The sequence below is a fragment of the Halichoeres trimaculatus genome, unplaced genomic scaffold (genome assembly GCF_033239565.1).
Source record: "Halichoeres trimaculatus isolate MK-OKI-2021-1 unplaced genomic scaffold, fHalTri1.1 fHalTri1_scaffold_17, whole genome shotgun sequence".
Lineage (NCBI taxonomy): Eukaryota > Metazoa > Chordata > Actinopteri > Labriformes > Labridae > Halichoeres > Halichoeres trimaculatus.
Window position 1 is genome coordinate 375,198 of NW_027437195.1, and position 16,650 is coordinate 391,847.

Below are 16,650 nucleotides of genomic sequence, written 5' to 3' on the forward strand. Positions count from 1 at the left end.
GATGACCGGCTCGCTCTACATTATCCCTTACTTGTGTTGTGCCCGGTAGCTGTTCCTCCTTAGCAGCGGGTGGCGCTAAAGAGTTCCAACAGTGTGAACATAACTAGAAGAAGTCGATGAACTTCCGGTCTGTGTTACATTATTTTACGCCGTGTGCTGTATTAGTGTAGATTTATCACTGGGAGGAGGGGATTTTTTTCATTAACGTTTGGCGTATAATGGGTGAGTTTCAGTCTCATTTGCTCTTTCCATCTGTCCACAATCAGCTTCTCACAAAAATAACCTGCCGTTATAACAGAAATATGTGCTTCAAACAAACGAACCTTAGCCAGTCGGTGAAACACAGCTACCCCAGACAGAAACGTTTTGTTCATTACCTTATCCGGATACTCTTTTTGTTGTTGAGGTTGTTGTTTAACTCCCAGGGTAATTCGAGTCTAAACTAAAAAAAACTGATCTGGTTCTTCTGAGAGTTGTTCGTAGCTTCTGATTCATTTGCGGAGGAGGAGGTGGGAGTTTAGCATCTCAACTGGAAATAACGAACGTCTGACTACCGATCATCGAGAGGAGTTATACTCCTTAAAGGGAGACAGTAACAGCTGCTTCAAGGACGATGAAAGCTGTTTTAACAGATGTACAATCAGATGTAGTTCTAAACCCCATCAAGCTTAAACTTCTTGTTGGAGATGCTCCAGGGAGCACCGGATTACCATCATAAATTTACAACCAGAACGCCAAAGGTCTGCGAGGCTGTCAAAGCATCAAGAGGTGTTTTTATTTATGAAGGCAAGGTTAGAGAACACGTTCATCATTTCCGTTAAGATATGGATATGGATTCTGGGCCCGTATTCACAAAGCATCCTAAGGCTAAAAGGCTCGCAGTGACGTAAGTCATAGGAACATCTTAGATTACCTCGGACTCTAGATTTTTCACGAGTCGGCATTATAATTACAACACAATACTAACATTAGACGGTCCGTGAGATAGAGGTGAAGTGATGCGAAGAAACACCAGTAAATCTTTTCACTTCCAGTCGTAAAAGAGGTGTTTACTTCTACAGCATCATTAGCCTATATAAACCACTAATTTACTTTCTAAACCATACATGGATTATATAGACATGTATTTCATCGGCTGTAAAAAATAAAAATCCCTTTCAGATTTATTCTCAGTAAATGATATAACTTCTGGTGTAAGATTGGAAATCAAGTATGATTATTCTGTGTGATATGAGAAACAAAATAACCACAAAGCTGAGATCTGTCCATATGTTGTTTATACATTTATAATAAAGGCAAAAAAACATCATCTGTAGCTTCTGAAACTGAAAACCAGAGCAGTAATACTACAAAACAGATCCAACAGAACAGTCATACTACATACTAAAGCAAAAGCAGTACATAGTATGTAGTGCCTACTACGTACTACACTCACATGTAGTTGGTGGTTTGGAAAATAGTCACAGTTTCTGTCACCTGAGACAGCTGTTTAGCTGCTGATCCACCCCCTGAACAGTCCAAACAGATGAAACTATGTAACATTCATGCAGTTTTTGTTATCAAAGAAACCGATGTAGTACCCTAAGTGGTAGCCCACAAAACTGTTTAAGAACAACTTCACTTCGTGCTGTAGTCTCCCCTCTTGCTTGAGATTGCAGCACATACCAGCACTTCTCACACTCCCGCAGAATGTGCACGTGAGGAGAGGGAGTGATGCTCTGATTTGTTGGGCGATGCGCTCCCAAGTCTGTCTCCTCCCTTGTGCCGTGATCTCGAGACCCAAGTCCCCTCTTAACACTCTTGTATTCTCCTCCATGTGCTGAGCCAACAGCAGGGTCCTCTGTCTAGTTCTTTTTTTTATCCAGTTATCACATGAAGTGCAGACAGCTGGGTCTGCCCAGTCCACCATTAAAATCAAACACATTGAGTTGTAACATGACCAGCATGGACAGCAAACAGATCCATAAGCAAATCAATGTAATCAGTGCGTGAATGATTATTCACTTCAAAATGTTTGAACCGCACTACATGGTTTGGGACAGGTTTGTGTGTTATGCTTTCCACACAAACGTGACATGTGGAAATGAGACGCTCTTTTATACAGTCTATGGTTTCACCCCAAACACTAAAACGCAGTAAAAAATCTGCGTTTACAGGGGAACGCTGAGGGGACTGAAAACGCTGTGGTGAGAATGTCAGGCCTGTAGCTGGTGCTGTAGCTGTCTTGTCAGGAAGCAGCTTTTGGTAGCTCTCCACCAAAGTAGAGTCAAGTCAATCATCTGGTGTTTTGGTGAATGCTAAGTGCTGAAGTGGAGCAACAGATGCACATTTTGTTGAAAGACAGTCAGCAGATCGAGTAAGACAAGCTAAACACGATAGTCCGCAACCATTGGAACAGTGGTTGTACTCTTGTATGTGCATGCCCAAAGCGGAGCGTGACGTCAGCGTTCCACTGAAACGGCTTACTGTTTACATGGCAGTGGTGGCTGGCTGCAGCGTTTCAGAAAACATCCACTCTGGAGACCGTTTTCAAAAGTTTGCATATTATCTTGGCTTTGGGATGAAATGTTGTCTTGTCAGACTAGTTTAATGTGGAGAAGAAGAGCTCTTTCACACACAATCCCAACACTTTAGAGCATCGATGTATTCGTGCAAATGCAAAACTGTTTTTTGTTTGTTTTTACCTGAAGTTCACAGCCACAGCACATGGATCAGTTAAATGGGGGTCCCCCCTGAGGAGCTTCAGACTTTCAGAGTTGTGAAACATGCAGAAAAAATAAATTTCACAACTTTTTCACCAATAGTCTGCATCGGACAAGAAGCGAGTCTCCTGTGGTCTGTAGGTGAAGTACAGGATTTTGATTTCATGAGTCTTTAACTGTTTTAAGGAGTCTTTAATCTTTGTTGGATTATCCTGTCCAAATCCGACAAGTCTAAGTATGGAAGTTCTGGATCAGGACTTGGTTTAGGCCACATTATTACACATAGAACAAAGGTATCACATATCTGACAGTGTGTTTCACACAGCTCCAAAACACAGCAGGACCAGCAAGAGACTGTTGAAATGTGTTTTTACTTTACTTCCTGCTGTATAAGGTGTTCATTTGTCTTTGCAGCGGTGGCCATGAGTTCACGATGTCCAGGTCTGTACTGTGGCAGGATCATGGTGAACGGATCGATGGAGGGAGAGTGCGGAGTGAGTTTTGTGCACAGACACCCCCTAATATCCAACTTATGATCCCTCTTTCCTGCATCAGAGCTGTGTCCCTAAACCCCAGTGTGGGGACTCTCATGTATTAAAGTCTGAAGAGGATTATTCAGTCATATTTGTGTGCTTGATATGACATGACATAATGGTGATACATGTGAACACAGAACATGGCAGAGTGCTATGACAGTGTGGAGTTTAGAGTAAGGGGACTGCTCACCTTTTATCACAGACCTGTTGTAACCTTTCACACAGTCTTGAAACAGCACTCTGATTTCACTTTGACCCACATCATATCTGAAGAGTCTGGGGGTTGGTGTAGAAACAGTGAGTTTGTCATTTCTTCCACCTTTTTCTGTCCATCCAGGTTTGTCCTCGTGGAGAGCGTACTAACCTGCAGAAGGTGTGTGAGCGCTGCACGGAGACTCCTGAGCTCTATGACTGGCTCTATCTGGGCTTCATGGCTATGCTGCCCCTGGTGCTGCACTGGTTCTTCATCGAGTGGTACTCAGGGAAGAAGAGGTGGGTCAACACACTTGTTGTTAGAGACATTCCATTCTGTGTCTGATGCTGGGCTAGTCATTTTTTATGATTTCTGTCTGACACTTTTTGCTTATCTCTTTATTGTTTCTGTGTGTTGGATCTGCGTGTGATGTGCTGCAGCTCGAGCGCTCTGCTGCAGCACATCACAGCCATGCTGGAGTGCAGCGTGTCAGCGGTGGTCACCCTGCTGGTCACAGAGCCGGTGGGAATGCTCAGTATACGATCCTGTCGAGTCCAAATGCTGTCAGATTGGTACACCATGCTGTACAACCCCAGTCCAGACTACGTCAACACGTTACACTGCACGCAGGAAGCTGTCTACCCACTGTAAGCACTGAAAACACAAGGCAGAGATAATTCTACAATTGGAGACAGAAAATGAGTCTAATGTGTCAGGATTTAGTCCTTGCTTTGCAGTTAATTTTGTTTCTATCTCATTTTTAGTTACACCATCGTATTGATCTACTACGCGTTCTGCTTAGTGATGATGATGCTGCTACGTCCCCTGCTGGTGAAGAAGATTGCATGTGGTCTTGGGAAATCTGATCGCTTCAAGAGCATCTACGCTGCTCTGTACTTCTTCCCCATCCTCACTGTGCTGCAGGCAGTGGGAGGAGGTCTGCTCTGTGAGTATAAGGATGCCTTTGAGACTGTATGTATCTGGCGTCACTAACTGCACCCAAACCACCTCCATCAGAGAGCTTCTGATTGGGCCTATGCAGTGGTGAGTAACTGCTTGTGTGTTTCAGATTACGCTTTCCCGTACATCATCCTGGTTCTGTCTCTGGTCACACTGGCTGTCTACATGTCTGCCTCTGAGATTCAGGTAACCACGCTCCCTGCTCTCCTCTGTGTTTTTATCATGCTGCAGGTTGGATCAAGGCAATTTAGAACTCTTTTTTTCCCTCTTCACACTAAGAACTCTGGACTACAGGCTACAGGCCTTCTTGCAGTCCTGTGTCTGTTCAAGACCATCTTAAGTCAGCCAGTTCAATTCAAACAACTTCATTAATCCCGAGGGGTCATTTGCATGAAGCAGCTTGTAAAAATACACAGGACAAACAGACATGCAGAGAGCAAGGAGCTCAGAGAAGGAAGTTTTGAAGTGATGCTGAAATCAAACAGATTGATCAGTGAAGAGACAGGCAGGAGAAAATTAGTCTAAGAAGAGATTAAAAAAAAGTTGTGAAAATATAAAAAGTCCATGACGAAATCATTGCCCCCCCCCCCCCCCCCCCCCCCCATGTGATGGCTTATTTCTGCTTTAAATGTGGCATCTGTGATTATTCTTCACCTTTGATGTCTAGGCCTGGTCTTATTGCATAATTTGCTTTAACATGCTTTGTTTGTGTCTGTTCTGATTGTGATGTGTTGTATGCAGTGATGACCTTATTAGGGGCAGGTGGGGCAGAGCCCACCTATTGGCTGCAGGCTCAACGTGAGGCCAGCCCCTCTCGCACAGCTTAGGGTGTATTGTGAGTGGAAAAATTGTAATGCTCAGAGTATTTGTACTCTGGTGTATTACATTCACTTAAAAATATCCTGTTATCAACAGATAACTATCTCATAAAAACAGGATATGATGTAAGATATGTAACAGGAATCCACCAGAGCTCTTTGTAATGCCATAAATGACCCCTTATGACCCCTCGCAGTAGTTCGCACTTGGGTTCTACTGTTATATGTTAACTCTCTCTAACCCCAACACAGTCGAGACAGATGTCTGTCTAACATGAGTCTGGTTCTGTCCGAGGTTTCTGCCCGTTAAAGGGAAGTTTTTCCTTGCCATTGTAACTTGCTAAATGCTGCAAAGTCCTGTACTCATGGTGGATTAAGATAAGATAAGACTCCTTATCTTGTCTTGATGTTGGGTTTCTGCTAATAAAATTTTATTAACATTTACGGGTCTAGACCTGTAAATGTTTTTGTAAAGTGTCTTGAAATAACATTTGTTATGATTTGGCGCTATATAAATAAAGATTGATTGATTGATTATATAGCATTGCACATGTGGGGGCCCCACCAATTTTTCACACAAAGAAACGCTACTGGTTATATGTTCTTTCTTTAGTTTTAGGCCTTTTATAACCATGAATTCATTTTTACTGTATGAAATATTTATATTTTAGGCTGCCTGTTTGACAACTGGATGGGAACTACAGCTGAAAATTGGCTGTAAAGGCTAAAGCTGCCTCTTTTATTGTATAGTAAAATAAAGGGGCCGTCCCCGAAATTATAAACAAATTATTGAAGCTAAAACTTTTAAAGTGGGGTGTTCACTCTGTTTCCTGCCATTTTTCACATCAGGTCAAACATGGATAGGTGAAATCAACCAAAGCCAGAAGTTTTTAGCATGAATCTACTACTTTGATTGTTTACTTGTTGTTCTATTGTTTGAAAAATGAAACTTCTTCATTTTTGACTTTAATCGGCTTTACTTTGAAAATTAAAGTAGAAACAACCTTAACATGTGTGACTAGGAAACAATGACTGATGAGGTTTTACTGCTGACCACCTCCTGCCTGTCTCCCGGTGGAGACATGGTGAGGATTATCTCTGTGGTATCAATCTGTGGCATACAAAAATGGCTGATAACCCATATTGTATTTTAGATTTATCACACAGAAATAAGAAAATGTTTTTGAAGCTCTCAGGAAATCTGGATGTCATGACTGCATGAGGCTAACCTGTTTGTGTCTCTGTTTGCTCACCCCACTCACACAGTCTTTTAAGCACCTGTTCGCCAAGAAGAAGCGTCTGGTCGTCTTGTTCAGCCACTGGCTGCTCCACGCATATGGCATCATCTCCATCTCTCGGTTGGACAAGCTGGAGCAGGACCTGCCACTGTTGGCCCTGGTCCCCGGCCCTGCCCTCTTCTACATCGCCACAGCTAAATTCACCGAGCCGAGCCGGATCCTGTCAGAGGGCGGCAACGGACACTGAGTTCATGAGGCTAAAAAATGAAATGTGAAGTAAAAGTGAGTCAGTGAGCCTTAGAGGACTGATATGGGGTCTGACAGCTGATGTTTTCCAAGTGTCCTCTTTCCATCTGCATGAGCTTTCACTGTGAAATATGAGCTCTCTGCTGGCAGCAGCTTGTCAAGTAGCTACACGTCCAACAGACTTCATAAGATCACGCTGCTGAGTCCCATCCTCACTTTAAAGCTCTTGTCTGGAGTTTTTCACCGGTCACTAAACCCGCTGAAGTTGACTCTGATCCTTTGATTGATCCCTACACGTGGTTATCTGAGGTTCATGTCAGTAGTAAGTGAATCACCCACAGAGGGAGCTGGTCAGCCATACCACCCTCGCTGTCTCACTCCACTCTGACCCAGACACTATCTATGGTGGAAGTGTACCTTCTTCTTGCTCATTTTTTTTGGAAGCTAGTTTCTTTTTGTACCACAAACGTTCGTGTTCCACCTGCTTGTGTGGATCTGCTGGCTCTGGTTTCAGCACCCTGCCCAGTTTTAGGGACCAGCCCCTGTGTGGGTCACCCTCTGACACCTCATACAGCTACTCTTCAGATGACCAGGGCTATCCCTCAACCATCACACTGTTAAAAATGATTTTCTTTACAATTTCCACAGCAGAGATGAAACCCACTCACATACACACACACACACACACACACACACACACACACACACACACACACACACACACACACACACACTCACACTGAAGGCTTTTGAGGTAGGGTGACGTTAGTACAGTAAGATGACAAGAAAAAGGCAACGTGTCCTAAATCCAGCGACAATACCAAACGGACTCATCTCACTGCTCCTGACGCAGCTCACGCAGACATGCAGCAGGTACAAAGCAGACGCAGACACACAGCAAACACAGACAGGCAGCAGACGCACACACACAGCAGACGCAGACACAGCACACAGGAACGCTCAGTAGAAGCAGGCACAAACACACAACACACACATACTCTAGCAGACACAGACTCGCAGCAAATGTAGACATACTTCAGATGCCGACACACAGCACACGCAGAAGACGCATTCATCAGCACATACAGACACAGCAGCAGAAGCAGACACACAGCAAAACACACATACAGCAAACACAGACACACAGCACACACGTATACACAGGACATGCAGAAATGCAGCAGAGGCAGACATAAAGCAGACCAAGACACGGAGCAGACACGCAGCAGATGCAGACATGCAGCAGAGGCACATCCACAGCACACAAAGAAACACAGCACTCACAGACATGCAGCACACGCACATACACAAAACAAGCAGGAGACACACAGCAAACAGACACAGCAGACGCAGTTACGCAGCAGAGGCAGACATGCAGCAGACTGCTGGATTTCAAACTGAAATGAGCTTAATGCAAATTATTCAAATGTAGGAGCTGTGTTTACACTTGCTCCTTTTTAAGTACACTAAATGTTTCTGTGTGGGGGGAAGTTGTTGACTGTGATGGAAAGACTCACCGAGTGTGATTTTATTTCATCTCTTTCCTGTGATAAGGGCTCAGGACCTGATGATCACAGCCCCAACAAACAAGGATAGGCCCAACCCTCTTTATTGGAGGTGGAACACGACCACATGAAAACTCGCTGTGTTACCCTAGACCAGTGTTTCTCAACCCTGGTCCTGGGGACCACCTGCCCTGCATGTTTTAGATGTTACCCCACTCCAGCACACCTGATTCAAATGAATGGCTCGTTATCGGGCTCCAGCAGAGCTTGATGACGAGCTGATCATTTGAATCAGGTGTGTTGGAGTCGGGAACATAAAAAACATGCAGGTCAGGGGATCTTCCAGGACCAGGGTTGAGAAACACTGCTTTAGACCATAAGAGCGGTCAGTCGGGTCAGGGAGTGGGGCTAAGCTGCAATCACAGAGTAAAATGTGTGGATGACTGTAAATGACATCTTTTTAATTATTTATTATGCACACACGCTCTCTGAGCTCATCAGCTTTGTAATATAGGCATGTCTAAATGTGACTTTGTGTTTTTGGGCTCCTGGTATCAGCTGTGGAGCTTTCCACCCTGCTCTGGACCTGTCCCAGGCTCACACCACCCACCTTCATAGGAACTTGTTTTAAGTTAAGGGGTGTTTTTAATGAAACACACACTTTACAAAGGTTTCCTCAGTCAGAACTCCTGTGAGGCGTTTGGATGACCCCAGACTGATCAGATCAGGGAAACAGAGTGAGGTGAGAGACATCTTTGTCCACAGGGGGCGCAGAATCAACACTAACTGTAAGCTGCTCAGATAGTATCCTATCTTCTGAGTTAACTACTGTAGCACAATGAAACGCCTGAGCTGGTGTGTAGGGTGCAGCTCTCTTTTGGAGATAGAAGGCATAATATGCTTGATACACATCACATCTGGCAGTATGAGCTGTTGTTTGACCCTTTTAAGTTTGTGTGTAACCTGTTATTTTTTTCCCTTTCAAAAAGTTAAAGTATGACTGTCATTCAGAGACCTCTTCAGGACCTCTTTACAGGACTCTGCTTTCATACAGAACTGTAAGTGTTGAGGTGAAACCCCAGAGGGGGATTATTTCCTGTGAATGTGTGTGTAAGCAGTTGTGTGCTTGTTTTAGGAGGGTGTGCTGATGGATTCAGATTTAACTGTCACTGTACCCACCTGGTGTTTCAGTGTGACTTTGACTCTTCATGCTCTTTGTATGCTTCAGTTTCTATCCTCAACGTGAGCTCAGCCTTCAGTTCTGTGAGTCATCTCCATAAATCTGTAAAACACCAACCTGCTCCCTCTCTTTTATCAGGGTATGGCAAAGTTCAAGAGCTGTGTCAGTTAAGTTAAACAGATGACTGAAAGGTGTGTCCACGGAGCAGCAGCTGTGGGCTGAGGGGTTAGCGAGTGAATAAAAACAGGAGACTGAGGAGGCTTTCACATGATCTGTTAACCTTAGAGCACAGGGTACAGGAAGCATTCTGTGTGTGTTACACTCACTGACAGCAGACAGAACACAAAAGTGATAATAGTTCAACAAAAGCCTTGATGCAGAGCTCCAAGATGATCTCAGTGTGTCTGAGGTCGGCGTAATGGATGAAAACAGCCAAGAGAAGCTGTGTTAAATCTTATCCAGAAGTGACTCCAAGACCACAGTTATAGTGCACGGCAGTTTTGAATTTCAATAAGAGAGTCTTCAAAATCAAAAGACGCTCAAACAAGTGTCAGAGCTGTATGATTTCACAGGCACATGCTTGAAGCCCAACACAGAAAACTGGATGTAGGAGGGAGTAAACATGATGCAGCAGAGCCTCACATGGACAGGACATGCTGTGAGTGCTAGCTGTACATTCAGACAGGATCAGGAAACTGCTGCACTCACACTACATGCCAACATTCTGCACGTTGGTGTGTGAGTGCAGCTGTAACTCTACAGCCTCCAATTCAATAGAAACACACTGTTTCCCACAATGCCTTCCTCTAGATCAGCTGATCAAAGCAAGACAACGTGAGTCAGCAGGGCATCTAACTCTGGTTGATCATGTCTCAAATTTAGAGCTCACCAGTGAGAGCACACTTTGTGCCCAGGAGTGCCCAATCCCAGGAGGACGATACCAATAATCCAATTGGAAAATTTCAAAGGTTAGAGGAACAGGAAGTGCATAAATACCCTTAAGTTACCAACCAAAACATTTCACACACATAACAAGGATGTTCTGTCCGCGTATGATTTCTGAATCCTCAGTCCCAGCCCACAGTCCTGTTTCTGAGGCAGGGGCAGGTCCAGACCAAATACCCCCTGGAAAAGAACCCAGCTCTGAGTCTACTCTGTCTGATCAAGCTTCAGAACATTTCCAGAAACCTGCCAAACCACCTCAGCTTTGGAGTGCTACACCAGTCTCCCTGTAAAAGCCCAGATCCACTGTCAATCCCAGTTTGGTGTGCGCAGCCGTCAGCCCGTGTCAGCTCTAAAACCAGAAGCCTCCACTCTGATGCTCATTCCTTTTGGATGTAGATGATGATGACGCATAGAGTTCCCACCAGTCCCAGAGCCTGGATCCCTAGGAACCAGAGCAACAGCCAGAAGAAGACGATTACCACCGGCTCCACTATCTTGTCCCCGAAGTACATCTGGGTGAAGCCGAGTCCTCGCAGGTACCTGTTGAGCATCCCGAACAGAGTCCCTAACCGCTCACAGTCATCCAGCTGAGGCTGTGTGGTGGTTGGGTCAGCAATGAAAGGCCATCTGGTGCCAGCGTCTACTGGGAGTCTAGGTGGGGCCCAGGTGCCATCATCCTGCAGGAACAGAGAGTGTTACATAGGAGCAGAAATGAATGAGACAGCGTTCCGTCATCACAGTAACAGGTCAGAGCAGGCAGACAGCAAAACAACTGTCCCACAGCAGCTGGTTCATGCTCCACCTGGACCTTCTTAATCCACGTTCATCTTTCAAAGGGGGATGGGCACCAAAGTTTGGTATTGATAAGGTTTTATTTACAACAATGCCATTACTGATCAGATTCTTTATGGACTCTCTTATCAATTTCTCCTGTGAGTTTCCTCTGTACCAAACATCGGCTCTAAAGGTTTTCTGTCATTTTATCCAGTTTGTAAGTAAATACAAATATGACATGACACTCTTGGTATAAGGTGCCGTGCGTCTGGCATAATGTTAATAATAGACAAGGCAATCATTAAGCATAAAAGCCAATGATGTTGATGTATCCAACCATTTTTATTCGATTCTTTGGGAGAACCAGTTATTGACACCCGTCACAGGTGTTGTTACACACACGTCATATTCAAACTGTCCCCTTTGGCATGCCGGTGACCAGGCATGTTACAAACTAAGTAATTTTGCTTTATATTTTAAGATGACCAGCTAATAACGTCACCGTAAGTCATCTCTTATTGACAGGTTGAACTAGATTAAGGTGGCTGGGGTCTCTCAGCCTAAACCTGAGCAATGAAAGAAACAAACCCTACTCTGAATCAAAGTAAGCCCTGTTTCTGTCTGTGTGCTGTTCTTTCAACCGTCTGTCACCTCCTAGCCTTACAACCCATTTCACAACCACCAGCTGGTGAGACTGATGAGGTAAGATCAAAATGATGACGTTTTCAGGCCCCAAAGACACTGTTCAGCCGTCCCAGGAACACTGCTACAGCATGTGGCCGAGCCTTTGTCTCCTGACTGACTCCTGCCTTACTAACCATTTCCATTTCCTCACACTTTCACCTCTGAGCCCTTCCTGCTTTTAACTTTCCTGCATGCAAAAGGGTTTATTCATGATACTCGTAAGCTTCATTGATCCATGGGGGGGGGGGGGGATCCCTGCTGTGCAAATCATTTTTTCATTTCTCCTGATCTTTCTTTAAAGTATTCTGTGGAATGGCAGATTCTTTTAAGGCAAAAAAAAACTGACTGATGGGAAGACATTATTTATAGGAGTAGGTGAAAAGTTGTGGCCAGCAGAAGTGTGTTTTTGTCAGTATCCTTAAGACAGAGGGTAGTCCTGATAGAACCGTTGTTTTTTATAACCCATATGTCTAAGAAACTCACTGTAGTATCACTGAAATGTGACATAAATTGGAAGTTACTGTCAAGATTGTTTAACAAAGTAACAAAATCTGCAAGTTCATCTGAGTCTCCCTCATAAATACAGAAAATGTCATCTATGTATGTATACCACTTAACAATCTTGGACACGTGTGTTTTTCACAGGGTTGAAGACAAAATTCTTTTCGAAGAAACCCACAAATAAATTGGCAAAATTAGGTGCACAGATTGTGCCCATACTGGTACCTGAAACCTGCAAATAGAAATCATTGTCAAAGCTCAAATAGTTGTATTTCATCAAAAATCTGTCTAGATCAGTGATAAAACTGATAGTTTTTTGAGTGTACACTCGCGGTCTTGTAAAAAGAAGCGTTAAGCCTCCACCTTCATGAGGTATGTTAGAGTAAAGACTTGTGACGTCCTGGGAGTCAGTCAGGGCTCCCTCACACGTCTCCAGTTGGTGCAAAACGCGGCCGCTCGGCTTCTAACTGGAGCACGTAAGAGGGAGCACATTACTCCCATCCTGGCCTCCCTCCACTGGCTGCCTGTGCATTTTAGAGTCCATTTTAAGATTCTTCGATTTGTTTTTAAATCTTTAAATGGTCTGGCCCCCGTGTACCTCTCTGAGCTCCTCCATCCCCACGCTCCTTCTCGGTGCCTCAGGTCAGCTGATCTGCTGCTCCTGGAGGTACCGAGGTCAAAGCGTAAGCTCAGAGGGGACAGAGCTTTCTCAGTAGCTGCACCCAAATTGTGGAACGAGCTCCCCCTCACTGTCCGCTTTTAAAACAAGTCTTTAAACCCATTTTTATTCTTTGGCTTTTAACCCAGCTTGAGACTCTGCTCATGTTTTAGTGTTTTTACGGTTTGTTTTAGTTTTTTATTAATTGTTTCATTGTTTTAAAGTATTTTAAAAACAATGTCACGATTTATTTTACTATGTGCATATTTGTTTTAATGATTTATTTTTTTTATTTACTAATTTATTCCTGTACAACTTGTATGTACAGCACTCTGTTTTAACTGAGGTTGTTTTAAAGTGCTTTATAAATATAGTTGAGTTGAGTTGAGTTGAGTCAAGAGTTAACAGAAGGACATTATTTCGCAGATTACTAATACATTACATTTTATTAATGAAATCAGTGGAGTCCTTGATGTAAGCTGGTAACTACTGGACCAGGGGCTTGATGAAAAAATCCACATCATTTGACAGTAGAGACAACAGCGTATCAGTCTGTGCCACAATGGGGCGGCCTGGGAGATAAGTGAGTGACTTGTGTATTTTGGGCAAAACATTTGCTTAACAAAGGTCTGTGACAGAAACGTTGAAGTGTTTTCTCTCTGGAAGTTGGCCAGTGTGTGGGATTTTTCATTTTGTTCTGTTAAATTTGGAGTAGATGTGCGAAGATCTGTGCACTTCCGGAAGTTTAGCAGTGAGAATAAAGCTCTGTCCTCTTTCACAAAGAGAAGGATGTCTCAGATTTACTTTGCCGTCATAGTGGACACTGGAGCTAGACTGGCAAAAAGTAACTACAAATGAACAGAAAAGTAGTGTTAAAAGAAGATCTGATCTTCAAGACAAATGCAAGCCATGGCAAGAGTCATGTCTTTATGACAGTGGGTGATGGTGCTCACTGGAAACAGAGTTCTTTTCCTGGAAAAGCGCCACCAATTTAGACCACAGGTGTCACTGCATTCAACACTTTACAGAGTGTACAGGTTAACTCACAGACTCATTTTAAACAGAGCGCAGTTTGTGAAAACGCTGCTGAAGGTAGCTGAGTGATTCTATAATTAGGGGTACATTTCAGGTATACAAAAAGTGAAAAAAAAAATGTTTCATATTCTGTTTAACTGCAAATGATATACCTGGAATGTACCAAATTCATTAGTTGGCTAGCTTAAGCTCAAATTAATTCTTAAATATTTAGGGTTTTTTTTAAATGGAGCATAATTTTGTCAACTGTGTTATGGACAAAAGTTGTGACCATTTTTTCTACATAAATCCACATTATACAGAATTTAGAGTTAGTTAACATGTCTATGCAAGACTATGCTCCCAAGAAATGTCCCCCATCATTTATATCACAGTTTAGTCAAGATTTAAAAGAATAATGGCACAAAAATTGCTGGTAACACAGTTAACGGGACAAACCTGTCTCTACAACATTACATTTTGTGATGGATAACACGGTTGACAAGTAACACAGATGGCATTTTCTCCATTATTTTGGCCCTTGTGCCACAGACCATGAACATGTCACCACCTGACCTTAATCACCTCATATTTCTGTGCATTTTCTTCACAGTTTATTATTTTAGCATTTTTAGTAAGAACACCAGAAAATATTGGTAACACAGCTGATGGACAATTATTTAAAGTGCACCATGTACAGACAATCATTTTGATGAAATATTGATGAGGAGGAGCTGAAACATGCCACACTTTCTTCAAGGTTCCAACGAAAAAGGATGGGACTTCAATTAATTTAAGTCATGTGACTTTGGAGTAACCATTGCTGATTCATAGGCCTATTTACGATGGGTAACACGGTTGATGCAGATTTCTCGAACACACACAAAGTGAATTATTTTAACCATATAAATGATTAAAATAGTTTTTAAAAAATTGTCACTTTTTAATGATCATACTGAAAATAATATTCACAAATATGTATTCTAGTGTTAATTCTGAAGAGCAAACTTGACATTTGAGAAATCAGACACCAGAAGAACCGCAAATTCAATTACATGATTTGCATTTTTAGCTAAATAAAGTACGGAACCTGTTAACTTTCTGTATTAAATGAAAGTGAAATGTCAACCAAATGACCCACTGTAAAATTGGTCAATGCTTAAAATTAATATTTAGTAAAACTGATAACTACATCCCATGGACATGAAATGTATCCCTAATTTTAGAATCAGTCAGCTAACAACAGCTCTGGTGCTTACAGTCAGATTTTAAGTTTTTTCGTCATTCACAAAAAGGTGGGTGGCATCACTGCCTCTTTAAACCAGCCTCTGTGTTGCAGCTTGTTGTAATAAATATCCTCCACTGACTTTAACCAGGAGGACTTTCAGTTTACAGAGTGGATAACAAATAAGACTGTAGTGTATGGTTGATAGAAATCATCTTGTCTACAGGTGAATGTGACCTCACTTGTCTTTCCTGTTAGTCTCCGGTGTCTGTTTGTTCAGGCTTGTTGTTGTTCAAACAGCCTCTGCCCTGAAGGTGACGCCAAGCCCTGTCCTGTTTCCTGTCAGGTGCAGAGAGAGGAACCAGACTGCGTGAAATAGTTTCTTGCGCCTACATTAAGGACACAGTCGTGTTAAACAGGCGCCGATGTAGCACGACCTTGAATATTGAAAATTCACATGAGATGTGTCCTCACAGCTTTGCGAGGCTCAGAGTCTTACGGAGGAACATTAAAGTGTCATGTTTTTGAATGGGGTTTGGTCGATAAGTTGATGCTAGAGAACAGCTGACCAAAACGGTTCCAGCTGACATCGTATTAAACTGACGAGCTCTGTTACTCTCACAGCAGCTTTCTCAGCTTATCGTTAGCTCCAAGCCATGAGTGTCAGGGCGTGAAGATTAGCGTTAAACCCAATAAAAAGGCTCCAGCTACCGTGCTAATGTAGTTTCGCTTTACCCGGTGTGTCTGTTGGTGGGGTCCGGGCTGTCTCGCTCCGTGGACGGCTCGGGGAGTGTGCCATCTTCTCTGGTTCTCTAACGTCTGCGCTTTGAAGTCACGTCGATGGTTAACACAGAGTTCATCTGTCTGTTGCGGCTCGGCCGACATTTTACAGCTACAGTCCACTGAAAGCAACTTTCAGAAATTGAACCATGACACTTCATTCAGGAGCACAGTATCAATGTCCGCCCAGGAGGCGCGCCGAGCGTTATCGAGTCAGAGCTCAGCGACATCATCCAATAGGAGAGGAGCCGTGTGCACACGCGCCACCTACAGGCTGTAGAAGGATTTACAGCAGCAGGCTCATAGAGGTACAGCGGGACCGGACCATTTAAAGATTTAAAATCAAGTTAAACAATCTTATAATGAACAGTGAAATACACAGGAAGCCAGTGGAAGGAGGCCAGGATGGGAGTAATGTGCTCCCTCTTACGTACTCTGGTTAGAAGCAGAGCGGCTGTGTTTTGCACTAACCAGAGACGTGCAAGGGAGCACTGACTGACTCTGTTTGCTGTTTACTGTTGGAGTAATCCAGCTAATCCAAAAATGTAATAAAAGCGTGGATTACTGTTTCAAAGTGGTGCTGAGCAAGAAAAGGCTTCACCCTTACCAGCTGCCTAATCTAAAAGAAGCTAGACTTTACCACAGAGTGTATCTGCCGATCCAATTTAAAATCACTGTCAACAGGAGACTT

At 43.3% G+C, this 16,650-nt stretch overlaps 2 protein-coding genes across 3 annotated transcripts; one reads left to right on the top strand and one right to left on the bottom strand.

The window, feature by feature from the left end:
• The first annotated feature begins 98 nt into the window (after nt 1-98).
• jkamp (jnk1/mapk8 associated membrane protein) lies at nt 99-7,432 on the top strand. Its single transcript, XM_074691618.1, has 7 exons — nt 99-222; nt 3,117-3,196; nt 3,576-3,730; nt 3,872-4,078; nt 4,196-4,377; nt 4,501-4,577; nt 6,476-7,432. Exons 1-7 carry the CDS (start codon nt 219-221, stop codon nt 6,692-6,694), a joined length of 924 nt encoding a protein of 307 aa, XP_074547719.1. The 5' UTR covers nt 99-218; the 3' UTR covers nt 6,695-7,432.
• A 2,196-nt stretch (nt 7,433-9,628) lies between these two features.
• Nucleotides 9,629-16,192, bottom strand: fam241a (family with sequence similarity 241 member A). Of its 2 annotated transcripts, none has more exons than XM_074691619.1 (2): nt 15,891-16,192; nt 9,629-11,000 (listed from the first exon to the last, which is right to left on the bottom strand). In XM_074691619.1, the coding sequence occupies exons 1-2, from the start codon at nt 16,062-16,064 to the stop codon at nt 10,701-10,703; spliced, it is 474 nt and encodes a 157-aa protein (XP_074547720.1). In that variant the 5' UTR covers nt 16,065-16,192; the 3' UTR covers nt 9,629-10,700. The 2 variants fall into 2 exon arrangements, with proteins under 2 accessions (XP_074547720.1, XP_074547721.1); XM_074691620.1 differs by having other exon boundaries at nt 9,632-11,000; nt 15,915-16,189.
• Nucleotides 16,193-16,650: the final 458 nt, after the last annotated feature.

Excerpts from the sequence above, each read along its gene's own strand:
- jkamp (XM_074691618.1), top strand. Across the intron at positions 3,731-3,871 it reads TGGTACTCAGGGAAGAAGAG|CTCGAGCGCTCTGCTGCAGC; the intron begins GTGGGTCAACAC and ends GATGTGCTGCAG. Across the intron at positions 4,378-4,500 it reads AGTGGGAGGAGGTCTGCTCT|ATTACGCTTTCCCGTACATC; the intron begins GTGAGTATAAGG and ends TGTGTGTTTCAG.
- fam241a (XM_074691619.1), bottom strand. The coding sequence starts at position 16,064 with ATGTCGGCCGAGCCGCAACAGACAGATGAACTCTGTGTTAACCATCGA. Across the intron at positions 11,001-15,890 it reads AGCGAAACTACATTAGCACG|GATGATGGCACCTGGGCCCC; the intron begins GTAGCTGGAGCC and ends CTGTTCCTGCAG.